Source organism: Aptenodytes patagonicus, chromosome 5 (assembly GCF_965638725.1).
Source record: "Aptenodytes patagonicus chromosome 5, bAptPat1.pri.cur, whole genome shotgun sequence".
NCBI lineage: Eukaryota > Metazoa > Chordata > Aves > Sphenisciformes > Spheniscidae > Aptenodytes > Aptenodytes patagonicus.
Window position 1 is genome coordinate 56,851,496 of NC_134953.1, and position 22,162 is coordinate 56,873,657.

General features: G+C 38.4%; 1 protein-coding gene across 6 annotated transcripts in view; it reads right to left on the reverse strand.

Moving 5' to 3' along the window:
- Positions 1 to 17,750, reverse strand: part of LOC143161202 (serine/threonine-protein kinase TNNI3K) — a 101,587-nt gene extending 83,837 nt beyond the window's left edge. For 5 of the 6 annotated variants that reach the window (XM_076339931.1, XM_076339930.1, XM_076339927.1 and 2 more), the window contains exons 1-5: positions 17,660 to 17,750; positions 16,940 to 17,048; positions 11,172 to 11,257; positions 9,514 to 9,611; positions 5,897 to 6,007 (exon numbers count right to left, since the gene is read on the reverse strand). In XM_076339931.1, the coding sequence (XP_076196046.1) occupies positions 5,897 to 6,007; positions 9,514 to 9,611; positions 11,172 to 11,257; positions 16,940 to 17,048; positions 17,660 to 17,699 (444 nt within the window). In that variant the 5' untranslated portion in view covers positions 17,700 to 17,750. The remainder of the gene's footprint in view (positions 1 to 5,896; positions 6,008 to 9,513; positions 9,612 to 11,171; positions 11,258 to 16,939; positions 17,049 to 17,659) is intronic. The other variant, XM_076339932.1, reaches the window with a different exon arrangement.
- Positions 17,751 to 22,162: the final 4,412 nt, after the last annotated feature.

The following is a 22,162-nucleotide window of genomic DNA, read 5'->3' on the forward strand; positions in this document are numbered from 1 at the left end:
GTCAATTATGTTCACTTCAAAGACAATTAATTAAGCTGCTCTGAAGGTTAGAAGGAGTCAACAAAATAAAACAGAGAGACTACATAAGGACTTTGTCTTTTGGACAAGGGCAAGGGATAAGAAATCCTCTAAGAAAATAAAATCAATGATTATTGACTTTTTAGCAGGTAAAATTTAAATAAGGAGACAACTTCAACAGTTAAGGCCTTTGCACCAGTGCTAGCCTGTGTACAGACTTCCACTAAAATATCTAAAGAATCTATCATGATTTTCAGAGTTTCTTTATTAAATAAACTATTAAAATAAAAACACGATTAGTGGCAAGTATTTGCCTAATTCCCTCCAATTTAGCAAATGTAGATATGATCAGTCATGTCCTGCAAAGTGCCTTTGCATTAAATTCTTACAACTCCTAACTCTCCATGTATCTGTAAGAATTTTAGAACAAAAGCTATCAGACTGAACTAAAAAACTGCTAAAGGGGGTTCTGAATGTTTTAAATACAACTTGCTGATGAATGTACAATTAATTGTCTTTCTTAGGAAAAAGTCTACTGGAATATTTAATATGTGCTTTTCTGTAAGACACGAGGACAGACATCAGACCAGCAGTAAGCTTTTGCAGGTTCTTTTATCTTAGCTGTTCCAATCAGATGAAACACAGGTCACAGATAAATCACTAATGAAAGATGCAGGTACTGGTTCCTTGAAATGTAAACAGGATGGTTTTTGCTACAGGCTAGCCAAAGAATGCAATTTTTTTTATATTTTGCCGATATTGGTAGGTGCTAGACACAGAATAGTTTAAATGTTTTTGTGCAATATTACTATAAGGTAACTGTTCTGGGCAAAGAGATCACTGTGAATTTAACATAGTTTTAAAATGTTGCATTTACTTTGACTTCTTCCAGCTTAAAAATGGGTCACACACAAATTTTCTGCCCAGGACTTTCTTGGGAAGAAAGCACAGCTGGAGAAAAGTATTGTCAAAGTTTGTCACTGTTTTCAGACAAGTTCACATCATCAGGTTAATGTAAGCTCCTTTACTGAGCCACAACTCAATGTTTTTTCTCTTGTGTTTGCCAAACACCTCGTGCTCTCATTTGTGGGCTGTAAAAAGCTTCCTTCACTTCATTCAGTCTGGACAGTTTGTTGGTAGCTATTAAAAATAGCTACTGAATTCAAAACTCGTGAGCTCCAGTCCTCTTTGTCACTGGTCGGATTCTCAGACAGGCAAATTTGTAGAATCTTTGATTGCCCATTATCTTGCAGCTTGTGTAGTCACGTATATTGATGCCGTGTGAATACCATTTCTGCATTCCTAGTTCTAGAATGATTCTGAAAAGGTCTGAAAAATTAGTGTCAGATAAAACAAAGGGCTGGGAAGATGCAGCATTAGCATAAAATGCAGGGAATGAAAGAAGAAAATGGGGACTTTGTGAACCATTTAAATAGGCTCAAATAAATTTAGTTTTTCAAGGTTTCTTAAATCATTTGAATGTACTCCTATTACTAGTAAAATTCCAGTGAAGACAGGTGACAAACATGCTGATGTAACATATGATTTGTAAATGAAAAGGGATTTATTACTGTAGAAAATCTGTAAGATGGGGCAACATATGACTTGTAAATGAAAAGGGATTTATTACTGTAGAAAATCTATAAGATGGGACTAACTCCCTTTTCCCCAACAGGTCCTTGCCACAAACATTCACACTTCAGATTCTCAGGTTTGCAGGTTGCAAAAATTAAGTAGCACTGGTTCATCGTGCCTGCAACCCTCAGTCCAGTTCACACATCTGTAGGTATTGTAATCTCCGAATGACAACTTTAATTTACAAAATGAAATAGGCAACGATACTGGTTTTCCAACGTGGTAATACTGGACAACACATAAATGTGTATGAGGCACATGCATTATTAATTTAGCAATGACCTCCCTGGGCTGGAAACATTTAATATTTTCAAAATAGCAGACAATGAGAAATTTATTAAACTTATTTGGTGATGTTTCTAATACGGTCATCAGCTTATTTTATAATTTTTCATTAATTTTTCATTCTTCCCATTGAGAACTGCAATTTCCATTAATACATAAAATAAGCAAACAGCATAGTTTTGGTGAAGTAAAATACGTCACTAAATCACAGAGCAGATGAAATATTTATACACCACACTGGCTCAAATGAGTTGGAACATCCCATTGATGCTGATGGCCTTCAGTATCCTAATTTCAGAGAACTGATCACTCTAGTGGTTTCAGGTGTGGTGATGGAGCAAAAGCCACAGACTGACTCTTCAGGGAAATGGGGAGCAAAGCAATTTTTCCCCCAGTTGTCTCTATCTTTCTCTTAAATACAGTTGGTCCTCTTCTGTAGTAAAAGACTGTGTTGCATGGATTGATGTGTATACCTCTGTTATTTATTTATTTAATGGTATAAACAATTATTTATAAATAAATAATTATTTATCTTATTGGAATTAGGAAGATGACCAAAAATCTATTTGCTTTTTCTTAAATTTATTCTTTTTTTTAGGGGGGTGAAAAAATTATTCCGTATTTCCATGAATTTCCATGAAATTGTAGACAAAATAAGCTATTTAATCTAGCAGAGGATATTCTCAGTTGACTGAAAATTTCAAAGCTATAAAAAGAAGGAAAGAAAAAGCCTTCACTTGGACTATAAATCTTCAGTCCCCAGACCAGCAGGTGAACCAAATGAGTTATATAGACTCCCACTCCATTATGGAGAATACTTCTGATAAAGATCTGATCATTCCCAAGGAAGAAATAAGGGGCTTTTCAAAACCACTCATAATAAGTTATTTCTTATCCTTGTCGGATGCTGAGCACCCTTATTTTTCAATAACCTCAGTAGGCGCTAAAGACACGAGACAAATAGCAGACCTTCCTTTGACATTTGCAGGACAAGGCCCAGACATTTTAAAAATTCCTTGAAACCCCAATGCAGAGAAGAGTACTTTGTATTTCCCACTGAGGAAATATTAAATACATACTCCATAAAAGTGAAAAAGATCATTAAAGAGTTAAGACTCTGGTTAATATCTCCATTATAATTCTTGCACAGGACAATTGGATATGGTGGTTCCTTATCTGTTTTTTAGTAATAGGATTCACAAGGAAGGATGTCCATTAAGCTAATAAAAAGAGCTCTATGTGTACTTGAAGGGAATGTCACGATGCCCTGTGAGCTCAGGGATGTAATGCTACAATGCAAACACCTCCATCCCCGCTTGCTCTCAGCCTCGCTTGTGCGCAGACACACCGAGGAGCCTTGTTCTCCCACCTGGAGAGCTGACCTTCAAAATATAAATGGTTAGCTTGCCCTGCTAGCATGCTTCCTCACTCACTGGCATAAACAGATGCTACAGATTGATTTGTCCCCTGATCACTGTTGGAGTTGCTGACTGAAACACTGAAGGCTAACAGTTTTTTAATTGAGTTCCTTGGTGTGACCACCCATAAATTGTTTTAACCTTTTTCAGCTTAACCTTCTTCACACACAGACTCTCTAGGTAACGCAAGGTTGTCACCAACGGTGTCTTTATGCATTGTGTCTTTAACAAGAAGTGCAAACATACCTGTCAGATTCAAATCATTTTGGAACCAGTTTGGAGGCGGCAATGTAAAGCTAAATTCATCAGTATCCTCAGTTGCCCTTGATGGCCCACAAGCCTGGGAAAGGTCCCCAGCAGACAAAGTATACATGCACACACACACACACATATACACACACACATATATATATATATAAAAATATATATAGCCCTTAAGAGGGTGAAACAGCATAACGTATATTTCCATTAGAAATGGGGGGAACTTTTACATTGACACAGCCCCCTTGTGGGACTTACCATGTACTCATTACATTAACTAGCGCTAAAACTGTTGCTCCAGTAAATCTCTGCCTCCTTCACTCGCACAATTAGGCAGCCTTTTGCAGCCAAGCTATAGTAGAAAATTTACTGAGGGTATACAGTTCTTACTAGCGCTTGCAAAAGTGCTGGTATGCAAGCTGTTCAGAGCTGGATTTGCAAAGCGCGGCTTGTTTCTCCCAGTGACTACTTTACTGTTGGTACCATTATTTGCATCAGTGTCCATAGATTCCAAAGAACTTTGAGCCCTGTAATGACTACTGTGATTTTAGGTACTGTCTCTATCCGTGTCTACGTGTAGTTAACACACAAGATGAAATACTCAAAGTTATTAAGTGCAAAAATTTGCAAAGGGTGCCCGGTGTAGTTTTCAAAAGCTTCAAAGTAATTCGGATATGTAATTAACTTAATTGGAAATTAAAATCCTGACTGCAAATTCCAGTAGGGATCTATCAGCATCTTTGAAATTCTAAATAAAATAGAAAATCTGGCATATTGTTACTGACCCAGAGATCTGATAATTTCTTCAGACTAAACAGAAACAAGTCAAAGAAAATCTAAACTGTCTAAATGAAGAAGTATCACCTTCCCTCAGCTGAACTTCAGTGGCTAGCCCCATAGTTTCTCAGACCAGGTATTTAAATGTTGGCAGATTTCTTGAGATAGTACAGAAAATTTCTAAAGAGTTAGCACTTCCTGAACAAAACTGTCTGTTTGAAAAGAAATGTCTTTTCTCTCTTTCAATACATAACTATGTAACTATTTCTATATGCATATCCTTGCCATGTACATACATAGAGGTTCTTCTATTCTGTTGAAAACCGCACATGTTTTGTTCTAGTCATCCAGCCAAACTCTTATACTTGAAGTGAATTTATAAGTCTAAATGCACAACTAAATTCACAGCTTAAAGGCAAGTATTAATATAATCTATATTTCCTCCTTTGTACTTAGTTATTTTTTCTTGCATTTCTTGCTGATTATCTCTCTTTAAAGAATCCTAATGTTTCCGTCTCCATAAATTAGTCCAGCACTATGTATAAGTTAACACTTCTACTCAAGCAGAGGACAAAATCTTTGCTTGCTTAATGGACCCAAAGGAGATTAAGAAGTGAAGTACCTGAATTCATGAGTGCATTTACAGTCATAACCCCTTCATTACTAAGGTAATTTTGCACACCCAGTACTTTAAGAGATTAAAAAAATAAATAAATTACACTGAGTGAGCTGTTGCCAAGGTGACAGAAATGAGATGATGTGTGAAATGACTGAACTGAGGTGGTAAATGATAAGAAAACAGATTCATGACAGACAGCATGTCTAGAAAGGGAAAGGCCTAATTATAGGCATCTAGGGAATCTTATCCCTCTCTTCCTTCCTCTGCTCCCCATAGTGATAAGTCTCTAACCCATAGGAGACTTATCAATATGGATGTTTGAGATTCACGCTACAAATGACTTACCCTGACAACAGTTTTCTTTGTACTAATCCAAAGTATAAAATAGCTCTAAACTGAGAACCTCTGTCCCTCTCTGAAGCAAAAATCACAGAGCTGTGAAGCAGAGCCCGTGACACCTAGAAGAGGGAATAAAACTCTTTTGCTGTGCTTCCTTCACACTCAGAACGACAGTATTTGGAAGCCTCACTCCATATCCAGTTTCAGAAATCCTGACATGTATGAGTGAGTGTGTTTCTTCATGTATCTGTTCGTTAACACTTCTGATATTTAGAAAACAATGCCATTTATTGCCAAGACTTTAAAGACATTTATATAAAGGTAAGAGATGTACAAACAGATCTATGTCCTTTGTGCATGTTTGTTCAATGGAAAAATATATGCAGATATGATTTTCCCACAAGGTACAAAAAAATTAAATAAAATTTAGCGGTACTAAACCAATACTGAGTGTTGTTTTGAATGGCATCAATCTAAAATAAAATGACCTGCTAATATTAGCACTCACTTATATAATTCCCTGTACAGAAAAGAAGAAACATACCTTATGATGACCGGCGATTGTGGCAATGTGAAGGGCTGTCAAAGCTCCATACCCAACTTGCTGAATGTCAGCTCCACCATGCAGCAGTGCTGTTAACAGTTCTGCATTGTCCTAAAAGGTATGCATTTAAAACATGTTACCTCTGGGACACAGCTCTAACAATTACAGGGAGGGAGCCAAAGAGAGCTGTATATGTCTAGGCTTCCCTAGCTATTACGCTGCTGCATTTCAAGAAAAGAGACTAACCATGACCCCAGGAGCACAAGTGTGCAAGGAAAGGAGTGGCGGGAAGACTTGTCCCAGGCGCCAGAAGTCTCTCTTTTGCTATACTAAAGCCTGTATCTTTAAAAAACAGTCTCTGTTCTGATTTGATGATGTCTTTAAAGATCTCTTAGTCTCCAAGCCATTACTAAGTGCTCACACAAACTGTTTAAATGTCAAAACACTACAGTACCTAACACAGAAGAAGGGCGCCCGAGGAGTTCCAGGATAAATATATAGCATGTATGCCAAATTCTGAACCGTGAGCTTATTTTTCATATTGTTTCACTTCTTTCCTGTCATGCACACAACTTTTGCTATGACTTCTTCCAGGTATAACAGCAGCAATAGGCACTATCAAATGATAGTAATAAGAATAAACTTGAGAAACACATTAAGAGTCATAATTCCCAGGCAGTATGACTGTTAATAAATTCTCCTTTACAAATAGTGAAATTAAACACAGAGAAGTAAAATGATTTGTCTGGGGGCAATGGCAGAACTCGCAGGAGAAACTAGGCCATCTTTCTCACCATCACTTGTTCTAACTGCACCAACTAGAGCTATCATAATTTTCACTTCTTGGGGATCTGCCTTCCACCATCATCCAGACCAGAGGTGAGCCTTGTCCAATTTATTTTCATTGTTTCCTAAGAAGAAATGCACACAACACAGGGGCAAAAGAGATGCTAAAAGCTCCAAACTTCCTCATTGTTCTATACCTCTTCGAAGTAGACACTAAAAGAAGGGCAAGAATGAATCAATGCCAGAGAAGCAGCAGTTAAAATGTGTCTGTGAAAGCTTAACATTTGTTCATACTGAAATGGTTTTTCTGTTTCCAGGAAATAATAGGAATTTCTCTTTGATAAGAATGGACAGATCACTTTTCCTGTCAAATAGTTTTAGATCAGGAAGCATGGTACTTGGTTGCATAATGGATTGGACATTATGCAGCCTGGGAAGACAGGATGAGTTTGAACTATCTAGAAATGTTCTGTTCTAATTAGTGACTCAGTCCAGTTTTCCTAGTTCTGTTTCACTGTTATGAAATGCCACAGAATATTCAGATTATAGATAAGAAGAAGTGAAGGGGTTTCACAAGAAGTTGCCCTGTCTCAACATACATTGCTTCATTGTTTCTGAGGTATCTCTAGGGTCCTTCATATTTTACTTAGAAAAGAACTATAATACAACAAAAGCTGTTGTTGGGTAAGTCATGGTAAATCTTAAAGTCTCAAAATGTCACTTAGGGGAGAAATGTTATATTGCATTTTATTTTAGATCCCAAAATTCTCAATAGTTTACTTATCTTTGTGCAACCTGAAAAAGATATTGGATATTGTATCACATCACTTGAGTGATTAAGTAAGTTGCTGATACAGTTTTTTGCCTAAGTGGATGCAAGAGATATATCAACTTTACAGTGCAGGGAAAACAGACAAAACAAGATTTGATAGCAAAGTGAAACTATTCCCCAGTAATGAAAACACCCTAGAAATATGTTATAAAGGTCCTTTTAAACAAAGGAGTTTTTATCTTCAACTAAATTATTAATTGGAAACCATTCACTGAGATTGACATTAAAGAAAGGCAGAGAAATTCTTCCAAGGCAATTGGCTAATTATGCAACATTGTGCATGGGGGAAAGTTTCTTTTATGATTGCTGTAAACCATCACTTCATCCCATGATGTATAAGATTTGACTATTGTCATCACTTTACAGCTTGCATAGCTAATTGGTACCAGTGGTTGTAAAATTAAACTAACATAGGAATTCCAAGACATAATGCAAGATACAGCAAGTGCGCATATTATAGTAACTGGGAGAGGAAGGTAGCTTACGGTGCAAATATACAGAGTTAAGCCATGGAGATGCAGAGCATAAGGCATCCATGGCATCCACAGCATATCGTAACTTTTAGGTATCCGGCTCCATCATTGAGTCTTCAGCCTATTTAATAACCACCCCTTTACACACCTGGGCCAAGTTCAGAGTTCCAGTGATGGGATTAACGAAATCCAGCATTTGGAGCAGGAAATTGGCTTAGCTTGTCCATAGCAAACATTGGAAGTAAGGGCGCGTCTTTCTTCCCAACTTCAGACAAAATTACAAAAGCTGCTGCTTGCATCTCTTCTTTCTTTCCACTCCTACCCGCCTCTACAACAGCTAAAACATTGCTACCTTGGCGGTTCAGTGTCTTCCTTGCACAAATAATACTGGTGACTGTATGCCATGTGTCCCAGGCAATACTGTCATTACTCAACCTATGTCAGGCTTTCCCTTCACTCTCACTCTTTTAATGACCCTCCCGTTCATTTCCATGGGAAAGCTGATTGCATGCTCACTCCAGGACAGCCATAGCTTACTGATTGGCAACATGAGTTTGAATTCTCTCCAAGAGAGGCTTTGGTCTTCTCTCTGGACAGATATTCTAATTATCAGATTATTACCTAATAGAAGGCAAACCATCTCCTCTTCCACAGGTCGGCTTTTGAAGGAGAATGACTGTGACTGTGATGATTCCTGCTGCATTTGGAATTGGGCATTTGGGTTAAAGATCATCTACCACATCTGTGTCCTCTTGTAACAGAGTGAGGAACACCACTTATGGATCAAGAGTGGCACACGGGTGCCAACCTACTTAACCTTCTGTCAGCTTTGAACATACAGCAAATCAGAATGGTATCTGCCATGCGAGCTTTGCAGAAGAAATAGAGGCTGTTACGACTTTGTGGCACCTACGGGACATATAAGGGTTGAACATTACAGTCTGGACTATAAACTCCTAAATTTGATCTGAGTTCCCTCTAAAAAGCTAAGTGCTATAGGGGCTAGCCTATACATGGATTAAGTTTCTAAGATGCTTCATCTCAAAATAAGAATCATAACAATTCTTTAGGAAAATGCTGTCTTTGTTCACTTTATTCCTTGCTATTGTTATTGTTGAGTCTTAAAAGATAAATATAATAGTGAAGAAAATTAATATTGAAACTGAATGTGGAACTTGAGGAGGAACAATGAAAAAGAAGCAAAAAAGAGAGAAATTGTAAAATAAAGTCCTTTGAGATTGTTTCTATTAATAGCTATAAAAATAAAAAGAACACTCTTCTATCTTGAGTTGCATTGCATGATTTAATCAATATTTCCAAAGCAATATCATATCCTTGTGGCTGATATTGCAAAAGCACATGCTGATTTCCTGTGCATGGGCTCTTTATAGGTCATTTTCCAATGCACCATAGATGTGAAATTTATATTTTCACCAGAAGTTGCAACTAGAGAGTTCAACTAGATAGTTCAGACTAAGCTGCTCAGTTCTGATTTCTTTTCATTAATTCTATTCAAAATAATTTACCTTATAAGCTGCCAAGTGCAGAGCTGTAAATCCATTTCTTGTTAATCTGGATGGGCGCAGTCCTTTTAGCATAAGAGTTCTAATATGTGATTTGTTACCTTTAGAAAGAAAATTGGAAAACAAAGTCTTTTACAGAAAATAGGATGCAGATGAAGTAAGAAACTTCTGTGTGAGTTTGAAAGCAAAGAGAAATAGGTAGCTCATCTGCCGACCTGAGGCAAGCCATAAAATATATCCTGTGAAACCTCAAAATGGAATTTGGCACCATACCCTTATCCACGGGGACAGTTGCAGATCTGGCCATGTACTGGCTCACTGTTTGTTCACACTTTAATAAGGATTTGTTAAGGATAGTTGACCTTCTAAAGAAGCAAACTCCTCTCTTAGCATCCAGACCATGCTGCAAAGAACTCCATAAACTAGCAGATGCTTCCAGAATCTCTGGTTTCTCAGACACTTAACTCCTTTGCCCTTTCAGAATGGAAGCACTGCTCTCCCTCTCTACTCGAAATTATTACAGGGACAGTCGCTTTGAGGGATGCTAATGAATGTCAGCATGGACAGGTAGCTTTACTCTTAGCTTTCTGATGCACAGTGATGATCTCAAAAAATGTATCTGCCTTCTGAATACTTACGACAGTAATCAAGGACAATGTCGGATCTTATAGCTTCTCTCCCTCCTTCAAGTATTCACATACCGTACCTAATTATTTAACAGTGTATGTTGTCTTAAACTTCCTCTCAGCAATCCCACCAATTGCTCTAATGTTACCAGGTACCGATGTCGTCTTTGGATATGATCTTGCACTTTCTGAAATTAAGAGTAAAGTTTTCAGCAGTGCAGGATCAGGTCCTCCTTCATGATAGCATCTAACTAAGATTGAGCAAATTGTTTATGCATGTTATTAGTAAGTACTTTGCAGAGCTGAAACCTTAGGGTAAAATTCTCTTTGCCTCCCTCAGCCAATTTTTGCTGAAAATTTTATAACAAGTGCAAAGTGTGTGCATGAACTAATGACTCACTATGTGGGTAACAGAGCAGCAATGTGGATCAGAGTGGAAAATTCCATCATTAGTATGTTTTTATGAACATCCCAGAAGACATCTTGTACTCTTTTCTTGCGTACTCTGATTTGCTATCTGCAAAAATCCTATCAGCTGATATTTTTCACTGAAGCATTTGAGTTATTTGTCTTTTAATCACCATGAAATAAAATACAGATATTTTCATTACACTAGAAAAATAGATGTTGTATGTATGGCAAAGTATTGCTAAAACTAGCTCCCTAGCCTGAAGTCTGTACCATGGACAGAATACAGAAATGTAGAGCAATACTAGATGAGTATGGATTGATTAACTAATGCATATAGCAAGTAATTTTGAATTAGTTGAACACCTGTAGTAAAACATGCTACATTATCAACCAAAACTTTTCTTGGACTGAAGAATCAGCTATAATGGGGTTCAGTGTACCTTGATTCAACCCCCTTGGCAATAGAGTTTAAAGTAATGTTTACGGATGCTTATCCAACTGTCAACAAGCACAACACAGAAAGAAATTCACTGAAAATATAATCTTCCTGACAGTTATTAGACAGAACAAATCAGTAGCCATGTAAATAGAATGTTTAAAGAACATCATATTTCAAATACATACCCCCACATATGCAACATAAATGAAGAAGAGAGAGCCCATTTTCTGTGCGGTAATTTAAATTGACTTTGCAGAAGGCTTCATCAGAGCTGAAAAAAGAGATTTTACAGATGATTACTGTTTTCATCTTTCAGCACAGTTTCTTTCATTTGGAAAACATTTAAAAAAGAAACCTCGATACATTTTTTTTTTGAGACACAGGGCTAAATTTATACCAGTTTACACTCTGTAAATCTAGAAATACTTTACTGATATCAAGTGAGTAGTCCAGATTTATTGTTTTCTGAACAATCCTGCTATTCAGTCACAGTATATACATTCTAAATTCAGCTAAATTAGAGGAAAAAAGAGGAAAGACTCTTTAGAAATATAAATAATCCACACAAAACCAGTTTCTTTATTGATGTAATAATAACTAAGAAATATTTTAAAGATCTATGTATTTGTTCTAAAATGATGAGCAGGACATGCACAGAACTAGAGGCAAACAAGTCAAGTCAAAAGAATAACCAGAAAAAGCCTTTCAGAAAGTAAGTTTATGTCCCCCAAATGAGATCATAGAAGCACTGTACAGCCAATACATGGAAACACTACAGAAGCACGTACACGGAAGAAAGGTAACCAAAGCTCAGACAAAAATTTGGCAATGATTAAAGGACAAATGTTTCTAAAGCATTTTGAGGAATGAAGCAGTCTTTCTAAAAGTTACATTTCTGGCTGAGGATTTGAAGTTCTAATAGCACACTAAGTCCTAAGAAGATCTGTGGGTGTCTGAGACCTGAGAGGACAGGACAGGAGGGGCTGGAGTGGGGCTGGGGAGCAGCCGTGCCAGGATGGGACTCTCACCTTTCCTCAAAACACCCATTACTGACAGTTATGTTAAGGCATCAGAAGGAACACGGACCCCGTAATGTTCAGCAGACTGGTATAATTTTATAGCACTGTTTTTCTGCTTTGGTTTATTGCACTGGAATGTGATATATTAAAACAGAACTTTAAAATAAGTTATAGATCCTCATTTTGACTTCCCATTAACTTGTATTTCTGGTTTTGATATAAACAATTAAAATATTACAGTTTGTACTCACATCCTACTAAGGAAAGGCATGTTTGCACTTAAAATTCTCAACAATTCTGACAACCAAATGTCACTTACATATTGTGATGCTGACAAAATGAAGCTCAATTTAGTGTTTAATTTTCTTCCACATTTTTGGTACGGTGTTAGATTTTCATATAGCTTAATGATTTCATGGCGCTCTCTAGGCCACACAAGGATGAAATGAATAATTAAAATGAAGTGATTATTATTAACACAGTTCTAACATAATAACTCTTAAATAGGATCCATATGAAGTCTGACTCATTGAAAAAGACATTCAACATTTGTATTCAATGCTCTGTTCTTTTTTAGCGAAAAAAAAAAGAACATACATTAAAATGTTACAACCTATGCAATTTTATAATTCATTAATTTCCATTCTCCTTTTCCTGTCATACACCACCTGTCAAAGCTCAAAAATAAAGTACTTCATAAAATAAAGCTAGAAAAGCTGGCAGTAAAGGGAATGGATAGTAACCTAAAGATGCTTCTAGTTTTACAAAGAAACATGAATGGTATCTGTGTATAAGATTGTGGGCATTGCGACTGGACATCTTTATTTCACATAGTTAATAGCCCATTATATTATGAGAGAGCAGTAACCTCTCCATAACTAAAGCTATACCCACTTCTGGTCATAAGTCCTATCTAAATATGCATTATAGCTTTACTTGAAAAACTCCTGAATGTCTGAAGTGTCACATTTATTTTTTAAACAGTGAAGAGAGCTTCTGAAAAGTGTGAAGGAAAATGATCGCTATTTTTACTTACAGATTGTTAAATGATTACCATACTTGAACATTTTAGCTTTTGTTGTCGAGTCTCATGGGTTTCCTTTAGCACAGATTGACTTGTTACTGCTCCGTCAAACATTCTAAGTAATTACATTTGTTGAAAATTAAATACACATAGCAATTAATATTTTTGTGGAGAATGCTGATTTCAGCCTGTCAATAGAAGTTTAGGTTTTTTTCCATGCAGTATAACAATGATCATGGTTTAGCAGAACACTTAGATGTGTGTATCTCTAAATCCATCCTGAGTGAGTAGCACTGTTAAACATATTTAACCCGGTTACAATTAAAAAGAAGGTTTTAATATTTCTTTCTCTTTTTAAAATATAAACCTATGCGAAGTTCCCCTTAGCAAGATGGCCCCTGTTAAGCAGGGTGACACTTAGGCCTTTTCTTTCAATAAATATTTCAATAATTTATTCTTTAAATAGAATTCTCTTAGTTAAGTCTATCCTAAAAGAAATTCTGCTTGTTCAATGTGTGTTATCATTCTAAACCAGGAATAAAACCTGTGTTTTCATACTCTTTTTCACGAAGTGTGACAAAATTAATTTGGAAATGTTAAACCGCTGCATTTTTCTGCGTTTTATTTTGAAAGAAACCATTTTAACTTCCAGAATTTGAAAGTTACTTTTCCAGTTTAGTGGAGTGGTTTGAGAGCTATCAGATTGCAAAGTGACCCATTAAACCCACAGAAATTGTACTTTGGGCTCTGAGTATGTTCTTTAGAGGGTGGGCTTCAGGATGGGATCTCCTGCATGCTGAGGCATCCAGTGCCATGACCACTGCAATCACTTAGGGACTGGGCAGAATGAGGAGCACCCATACTGCCGTACAGGAGGAGTGCGTCTCCAAGAACGTCCGTCCACAGAAGAAAATGGTGGTGTGAATTACACATGTACAAAGTCTTGTGCTGGTAAGTAAATAATTTAGCAATTCTAACTCAAATTAAATAAATTGTAATTAAATATTAAATACACAAAAATTAAATATTTTCCTTGTGAGAAATTTTGACAATTTTTTTCTCATAAAAACTAGCTTTTTGGAAAATACTTTTCTATCTGAAAGACTACTCTGACGGAAACTCCTGAATGCCTGCTGTCATTATTGAGTTTTATAATGTTCAGGAACAGTGCATGGTTTGAAAAGGACATGGGCCTGATAAAAATAGAGCATAGTATTTATTTATAAATGCAAGAATTGGACTTATTTTGCCAAAACTGTGTGCCTCAGCGAGATTAATTCTTACATCAGTCTAGATTTTCATAGGCATTCCTTATAAGATGGGTATCACGTGTTAAGGAATCTCATTTTTTTATGTCCTAAATGTAAACTGCTTCTGTATGGAACATTTTTTTCACACATTATAGTCACATTTACCTTTGTTCGGTGACAGCCCTTCATCTACCACTTCCACTTTACTAATGTGGAAAATGTTTTGCTCAGTAAAAATAAAATCTCATTCTTCAAATATGTTTTATCTTCATGCAATTCTTCTCTGACATACTGTGATTAATGATAGTGATATAAGGCTCATCTATTCTTCAGGTTTTCCTTCAGGGGCAACCGAGGGAAAAATAAATTTCAGGTTGTGGGAAACAAGTCCTTTTAGTTAACTTGTCTTTGCTGTAACATGTTGGGTCTGCATGGCTGTACACACCGTAGGTATCGATGCACTACAGTGACTGCATGGTGGAATGCGTTGCTTTGTTTGAAGGATGAATTCTGCAAGTCTCAAAATCACAGAATGTTATTGTGCTGTAAAGTCATGTCTCCTGCTTCAATTTTCGTCTTTATTCAATTAAAAATTCATATTCCTAGCACTTATTGTGTGGTTAAGAATCCAGGTTTTACCATTTTAGCGATACACTTAAATTTTCCTCTTCTTCCAATTTGAAAAATAATAATAAAAAGTTTCAGGTTTTTTTCTTAATGATATTCCATTTTAATACGATTTGAGTTCTTATAAACTGGTGAAATTTTAATGTTTTTGTGGGAAAATATTGCAAGGAGTTTTATATATTAAAAGCTGCAATTAAAAGGCCTATATTGAAAATTAAAACTAGCTCAAATGACTACACTCAGGGCCCAGTTTTATCTAGGTGTCCTCCTAATTCCTTTCTGAAGACATAATTACATATTTTGGGGAAATGAAATTCTGACTTTTTATTTTTACGGTGGTCTTTTTAGGAAACCATTGCAATAATAGCTCTGAGATACAGGAATAGAATAGGGAAAACTTTTATCCAAGAAGTGACAGGTGTCATGCTACTTATAAACTTACTTTTCACTATTGCAACTATTGGTTTTTTTCTATGGCACTGGACAATTTATCCCTTGATCTGTGCATGGGTTCCCAGAGTGTAAAATGGGGATGCTGACAGTTTTTCCTCTGCCAGGCGCTGTCACTTTTGTCCTATCGATATGACAAATCTTTCAGAGCAGGGACTTTAACAGCTACTTATTTCATTTCCATCAGGCAAATTACCTTCTTTGCCTTAGCTTCCAACAAGCACCCAGTTTCTCAGCCCTAATGTTTTTTAATAAATAGTTTTGTTTTAATAATGGGAGAAAACCCTATTAATTCCTCTGCTACTTCAGAGATGAGAAGTCTTCTGAAAATAGCCACTGCTACTGTAGAAAAGTTTTTCATCTAGTCAAGACTGATCTTTTACACAGGACAGATCTGGATTTTAGATACTCACAAAATCTGACTGATTTCATTACTCATGGGTGAAGGCAGCTTTTGGAACAGAAATCACTGGCTGATTCCTCAAGCCTGACTGAAAAAAAAGCCTTTCCAATGCAATGTAACCAGTATCATTAATTCCCACTCCTTCCGTGGAAAAAAGCAGTGCTCTTTATCTAAGAAGAGGAGTCTGGCTGACATCTTAACGAGAATTACATGGGGCAGTAAGATAGACTGATAAGCTGAACTGCCAAAGGTCTGCTAACCTTAAAGTTGTTTCTTTTCTCTTATATGCCTAATGCAGGAATTAAGCACTTTCACCATATACTCAGTTGTCTTGCTTAACTAAAATAGAGAGTACTCTGGCTCCAATTTGTTAAGATAATTGGTTTTACTACTAAAGAGGCTTAAAATGAGGCAAGTATCGAAGTACCACACTGGATCATGGCCAAAAGGGTCAGCATACTGCAGTGAAAGCCCAGTGTCGTCTTTCACTTAACAGGCTCAAACAGTGGTAATTATACTAGCTGAAAGTAAGCATGATGAATAATTTATATGACCAGTTTAGCTTTTTTGAGCTTGTGATTTATTTCTGACTAGAAACCCCTATTTTTTCAAGTGGTTTTGATGTCTGGAATTATTTACCTGATCATTTACTTAACTTATTCACAGTCAGTGAGCTGGGTGTTTTCTCTATTTAAGCTTTTCAGATAATGAACATGTAAGCATGTTACTTGGTCGAGTGAACTTGGTTGTTAGCATGTGCTGTCCTGAGAAAGTGATTACAATCATGAATTTGAAATCAACTTTCAGAAGATAATCTGCTTTTGTGTTTGTTCAAAATTTGTTACTTCAGCAATATTCCTGTCTGAAGAAACACATTAGCAAAACTGAAAAGTACACAACAAAATTAGACATCCCATTAAAGCTAATTCATTTACAAAAGTATATAGGTGTTTGTTATGAAATATTGGCATCAGTAATTAACAGCCACTAATTTTGGTACTATGCTGTGGGACTCTGGCCCAGAACTGTAACGACATATTCCCAAAAATAGACATTAAAGAACATGCATTCCATATGTGAGAAACTCCTTCCATAAGAAAACACCTGAAACTGAAAATACTGTTTGACAGCAAATACTCATTTGAAAGAAATTCATAAGCAGGTTTCCAGAACATTTTACCTAAAAACATGCTTCAGTTCTGCCAGCTCCTTTTCTTTGATTTGCAGGTCATCTTCTAATCGTTCTATGATTATAGCATACGATTCACTAACTTTCTTCTTCCATTCATCTAACAACAAAAAAACCCTGATTCATAAAACACTTCAAAACGTATAAAACCCAGGAACTCAAATCATAATGTCCCAGTAACCAAAGCACTTGATTTTTAAACATCCAATCGTACAGTTTCATATATTTTTCTATTAAAGTATGAAAGTTTAAAATATTACAGCTATTAAACCATTCTTGCTGCAACCAATATAGACACATATATACTGATTTCATAGACAACTAATACATATGAATCCTTATCAGAAATATTTTTAACTGAACAAGAGAAAACTTAAACCTTAGGTTGCGTTTGTTAGTTCTTATTTCCTAAATCTTAGCATAGACACACAGCATAAAAAGGTTGGAAGTTTAAAGGTTTTTCTAATGAAGTATGAGTTAAATCACCACAATAATCTAAGTTAATATGATCTTATATGATTGCACAGAGAAATTTAGTTTACTAGCTTTTTGTCTTCTTTTACAGACTATATATGCCATTTGGGTTAAGCCATACAATACCTTAACCTTGAACTCAAAAGTAAACTAGCAATGAGTTATTTCCTGAAATATCATTTGCTTCTTGCAGATGGATGTATGGTATATTGCATTTAAAAAAGCAACGTTAATTACCAGTGCAAGTTTGGGTTGGTCTAGATTTATAATTTCCCATTTGTCCAATATATCTTCTTTGTTTCAGCAAAGTTCCTGCAGTAAAATGATTCCTTGTTCAAGAGCAGTGACAGTCCTACTGAAAAATGCTTTTGATAGTCTCTGGCTAAAAATAAACCCTGTGCCAAATGGAATGTCATGCAACAATGATACGGAGCAAAACAGTCTGTGCTGTCAACTGTAAAAAAATAATAAAGGTACCTAATGAGCTTGCTTAAAAATCTACTGTCTATTTCAACAGAAACATTTGCTTTCATCTGTTGAATACCTAAAACTGGTGGGAAGTGGGTAATTTGGCAGCTTGCTACCAATTTTGTAAAGAAAAAGGAATTTAAGAAGCTGAATCCCAAGCATACTTTCAGGATCCCCAGGGAGTGCTGGGGGTCCCCAGTTTGGAGAGGCCAGAGATGATCTCAGCTCATAACATTAAAATGCATCCTAATATACGGGATGGCTTTGGAGCATCTGCGTATTTTAGTTATGAAGTGAAAATTGTGTTGTATCAGAGAGTACTGACTTTTTGCGGTTTGGTAATATTTGTACATGTTATTATGCCAAGGAAGCCTCACCGAATTAGACTAGGAAATGAGCTGGCTGTCAGGAGTTCAGTATGTTTACTTTGTGTTCTTCCGTGGGTACATACAGAACCACCACAGGATTCACCCTCCTCGCACCAACAGGCAGCAGCAGCAGCTCGGCTGGCTAAACCGGCGATCAGACTGCTCGTGAAGGACGTGACCTGGAGGAAGCCGGGCTGGTCACCGCTTACAGACTTACAAAGAAGGGAGGAGACTCTTGAGGTCGTTTTGCTGCTGCTCCTGCTCTAGGTAGAATTTCTCCAGAAATGAACGAGGACACAATCAAGCTGCTTTGTTTGTATTCTAAGCAGACCATGTACAAGACAGCTGAGGACCAGGATCTACATAGACACGTAACTAAATCCTGTGCTCAACCTAATTTGTCCTGTTTGTTAGTATTTTATCTTGGACCCAGTGTCACAGTAATGTAGTAAAACCCCCATGATTTGGCTAGCTGGAAGGGTGAACTGAGCAAACTGGGCCCTGTGTGTGCATATACATGCAAACAAACCATGACAAAATTAATCTAGACTGTGTGCACAGATGCATTCCTGGAAGAGTCTGGGCTTAAGAACTGTGAAAGATTGGTTAATAGCAAAATAACATTGCTTTTCACTCACACAGACTGAACCTCCTCAATAATCCGGTTAGCACGGATCTGCTCATCTATTGTCTACCCTTTTCATACCCATTTCCCTGTGTTTTCTGTCAAATGGGACTACTTTACACGTATTGTCCCAGCCAATTATGGGATTCATGCTGGTTTGTGTATGTGTCTCTTTTCCTCCTTTTATTGTTTTTTTTAATTTATTTGGTATACATATATGTGTATAAATATATACACATATATTTATATATTTTAAATATATATTTATATATTTATAGTGTGTTGATTGACCTTGGCAGCTGTTCTGTGTATAAGTTCTTAGTTTTCTCAGTTAAGGATTTCAGGCAAGAAGATATGTAAATATAATACACATATATAAAATCTTCATCATGCTGCATCCCATTGTAAACAAACTTGCACTCCTATGATAGCTCCTGACACAGCACGAGCTCATCCATTTATTTGCACTGATTTACACATAAAACCAAGGATGTATTTCAGAAGACTTTGAACTGCTTTGATAATATGCCCTGTGATATTCAACCAAATATTTGCAAAAAGGCACCAGCCTCGTAACTGATCTTCCACAGCTAGTTGCCAAGCAACTGGAAGAGCTGGAAAAGCAGCACCAAGATGGGTACCTCTTCTCCCACTGCTTTTATTAGCTTAGTGCTGTTTGTTTTTCTTCGAATGTCTAAAATGCAGCCGTGGCTGTACAGCCAAAGACAAGTGTTTTGTCCATCTCTCCCACCCGCTAGAGAGTACTGGGGTGAAAAGGCCTGCCCGGGACACATTCACTTCAGCACACAGCCCCCTCGGCAGCCTGAGCTACGTCAGGAACTCAGCCGTGCACGCATTTTGTCTTGTCATAGCAGGGGAACTTTCTGAACATTTTCTGATCTATTCATGCAGCAGAGGTAAAAATCATACTAGGATTTTTACCTTTGATTGTCAAATAAGCTAGATTAGCCTTTTTGTTTATAGCCCGTACTTTTAGGAGCTGCTCTGAAAGAAGGGCCTGCAGCTGGGCCAGCCAGAGGTTCCTGCCTCTGACACAGGGTGTCTCAGCAGCTGTCATGGCCGCCATGGCAGCACAGCACTTGTGCAAGTATTTGCGCTCCCGCAGCATGTACTCAGCCTCTGCTGCAGGTGTTGCTGAACTCAGTTCTATCAGTTCTCAGGCACCTGAGACTCAGCCTTCTCCTTTGCACCAGGCATGTGCATGCAGTACTGCATTATGCACTCTGCTCCACGACTCCTGTGCCAGCTGCATGGCGGCGGAGCAGGAAGGAAGCTGCACCAGCACCCGTCACCTGGAACAGCTCTGCCTTCAGGAGTGCTGCGCCTCCCCCTTGCACCCCCAGCCTCCAGCCACCTCCCCTCACCGTGTGGCAGCCCTCAGCGCTGCCTCATGTGCCAGGGACACAGAAAATACTGGGAGCGGTCCATGGTGCCATTGCCTGCCCTCAGCAAACCTTGTCTGCAGCAGCTGCTGTGAATGCAGCTCAGGTTTGTTCACAGGAGCTGCTAGCACCTGCCAGCTGCAGCAGAGACCAGCTGGCGGGCAGCCGCCTCCTGGGACAGTACGTCTTGTGTGGATCATTCGTATGGCATCTCCAAAGGCAGGAGATACATGCTTGATTTTTCACTTTTCCACTATCGTGTCACATGATACACCTACAGAGGGTGGAAGCAAAGACAGGTAGCCTGGGAGGAATACAGAGAAATTGTCCGAGCAGCCAGGGATCAGGTTAGGAAAGCTAAAGCCCTGATAGAATTAAATCTGGCCAGGGATGTCAAGGGCAACAAGAAAAGCTTCTATAGGTACATTGGGGATAAAAGGAAGACGAGGGAAAATGTGGGCCCTCTCTGGAAGGAAACAGGAGACCTGGTTACCCGGTATATGGAGAAGGCTGAGGTACTCAATGACTTTTTTGCCTTGGTCTTGACCAGCAAGTGCTCTAGCCACACTGCCCAAGTCACAGAAGGCAAAAGCAGAGACTGGGAGAATGAAGAACTGCCCACTGTAGGAGAAGATCAGGTTTGAGACCATCTAAGGAACCTGAAGGTACACAAGTCCATGGGACCTGATGAGATCTATCTGTGGGTCCTGAGGGAACTGGTGGATGAAGTTGCCAAGCCACTATCCATCATATTTGAGAAATCGTGGCAGTCCGCTGAAGTTCCCACTGACTGGAAAAGGGGAAACATAACCCCCATTTTTAAAAAGGGAAAAAAGGAAGACCTGGGAAACTACAGGCCAATCAGTCTCACCTCTGTGCCTGGCAAGATCATGGAGCAGATCCTCCTAGAAACTATGCTAAGGCACATGGAAAATAAGGAGGTGACTGGTGACAGCCAACATGGCTTCACTAAGGGCAAATCGTGCCTGACAAATTTGGTGACCTTCTATGGTGGGGTCACAGTGTTGGTGGATAAGGGAAGAGCAACTGACGTCATCTACCTGGATTTGTGCAAAGCATTTGACACTGTCCCGCACAACATCCTTGTCTCTAAATTGGAGAGACATGGATTTGACGGATGGACCACTTGGTGGGTAAGGAATTGGCTGGATGGTCGCACTCGAAGAGTTGCAGTCAACAGCTCGATGTCGAAGTGGAGACCAGTGATGAGTGGTGTTTCTCAGGGGTCAGTATTAGGACCGGCGCTGTGTAACATCTTTGTTGGCGACATGGACAGTGGGATTGAGTGCACCCTCAGCAAGTTTGCCGACAACACCAAGCTGTGTGGTGCAGTCAACATGCTGGAGGGAAGGGATGCCATTCAGAGGGACCTTGACAGGCTTGAGAGGTGGCCCCTGCGAACCTCATGAAGTTCAACAAGGCCAAGTGCAAAGTCCTGCACATGGGTCAGGGCAATCCCAAGCACAAATACAGGCTGGGCGGAGAATGGATTGAGAACAGCCCTGAGGAGAAGGACTTGGGGGCATTGGTTGATGAAAAGCTCAACATGAGCCAGCAATGTGCGCTTGCAGCCCAGAAAGCCAACCGTATCCTGGGCTGCATCAAAAGAAGCGTGACCAGTAGGTCGAGGGAGGTGATTCTGCCCCTCTACTCTGCTCTCATGAGACCCCACCTGGAGTGCTGCATTCAGCTCTGGGGCCCCGAACATAAGAAGGACATGGACCTGTTGGAGCGAGTCCAGAGGAGGGCCATGAAGATGATCAGAGGGCTGGAGCACATCTCCTGTGAAGACAGGCTGAGAGGGCTGGGGTTGTTCAGCCTGCAGAAGAGAAGGCTCTGGGGAGACCTTACAGCA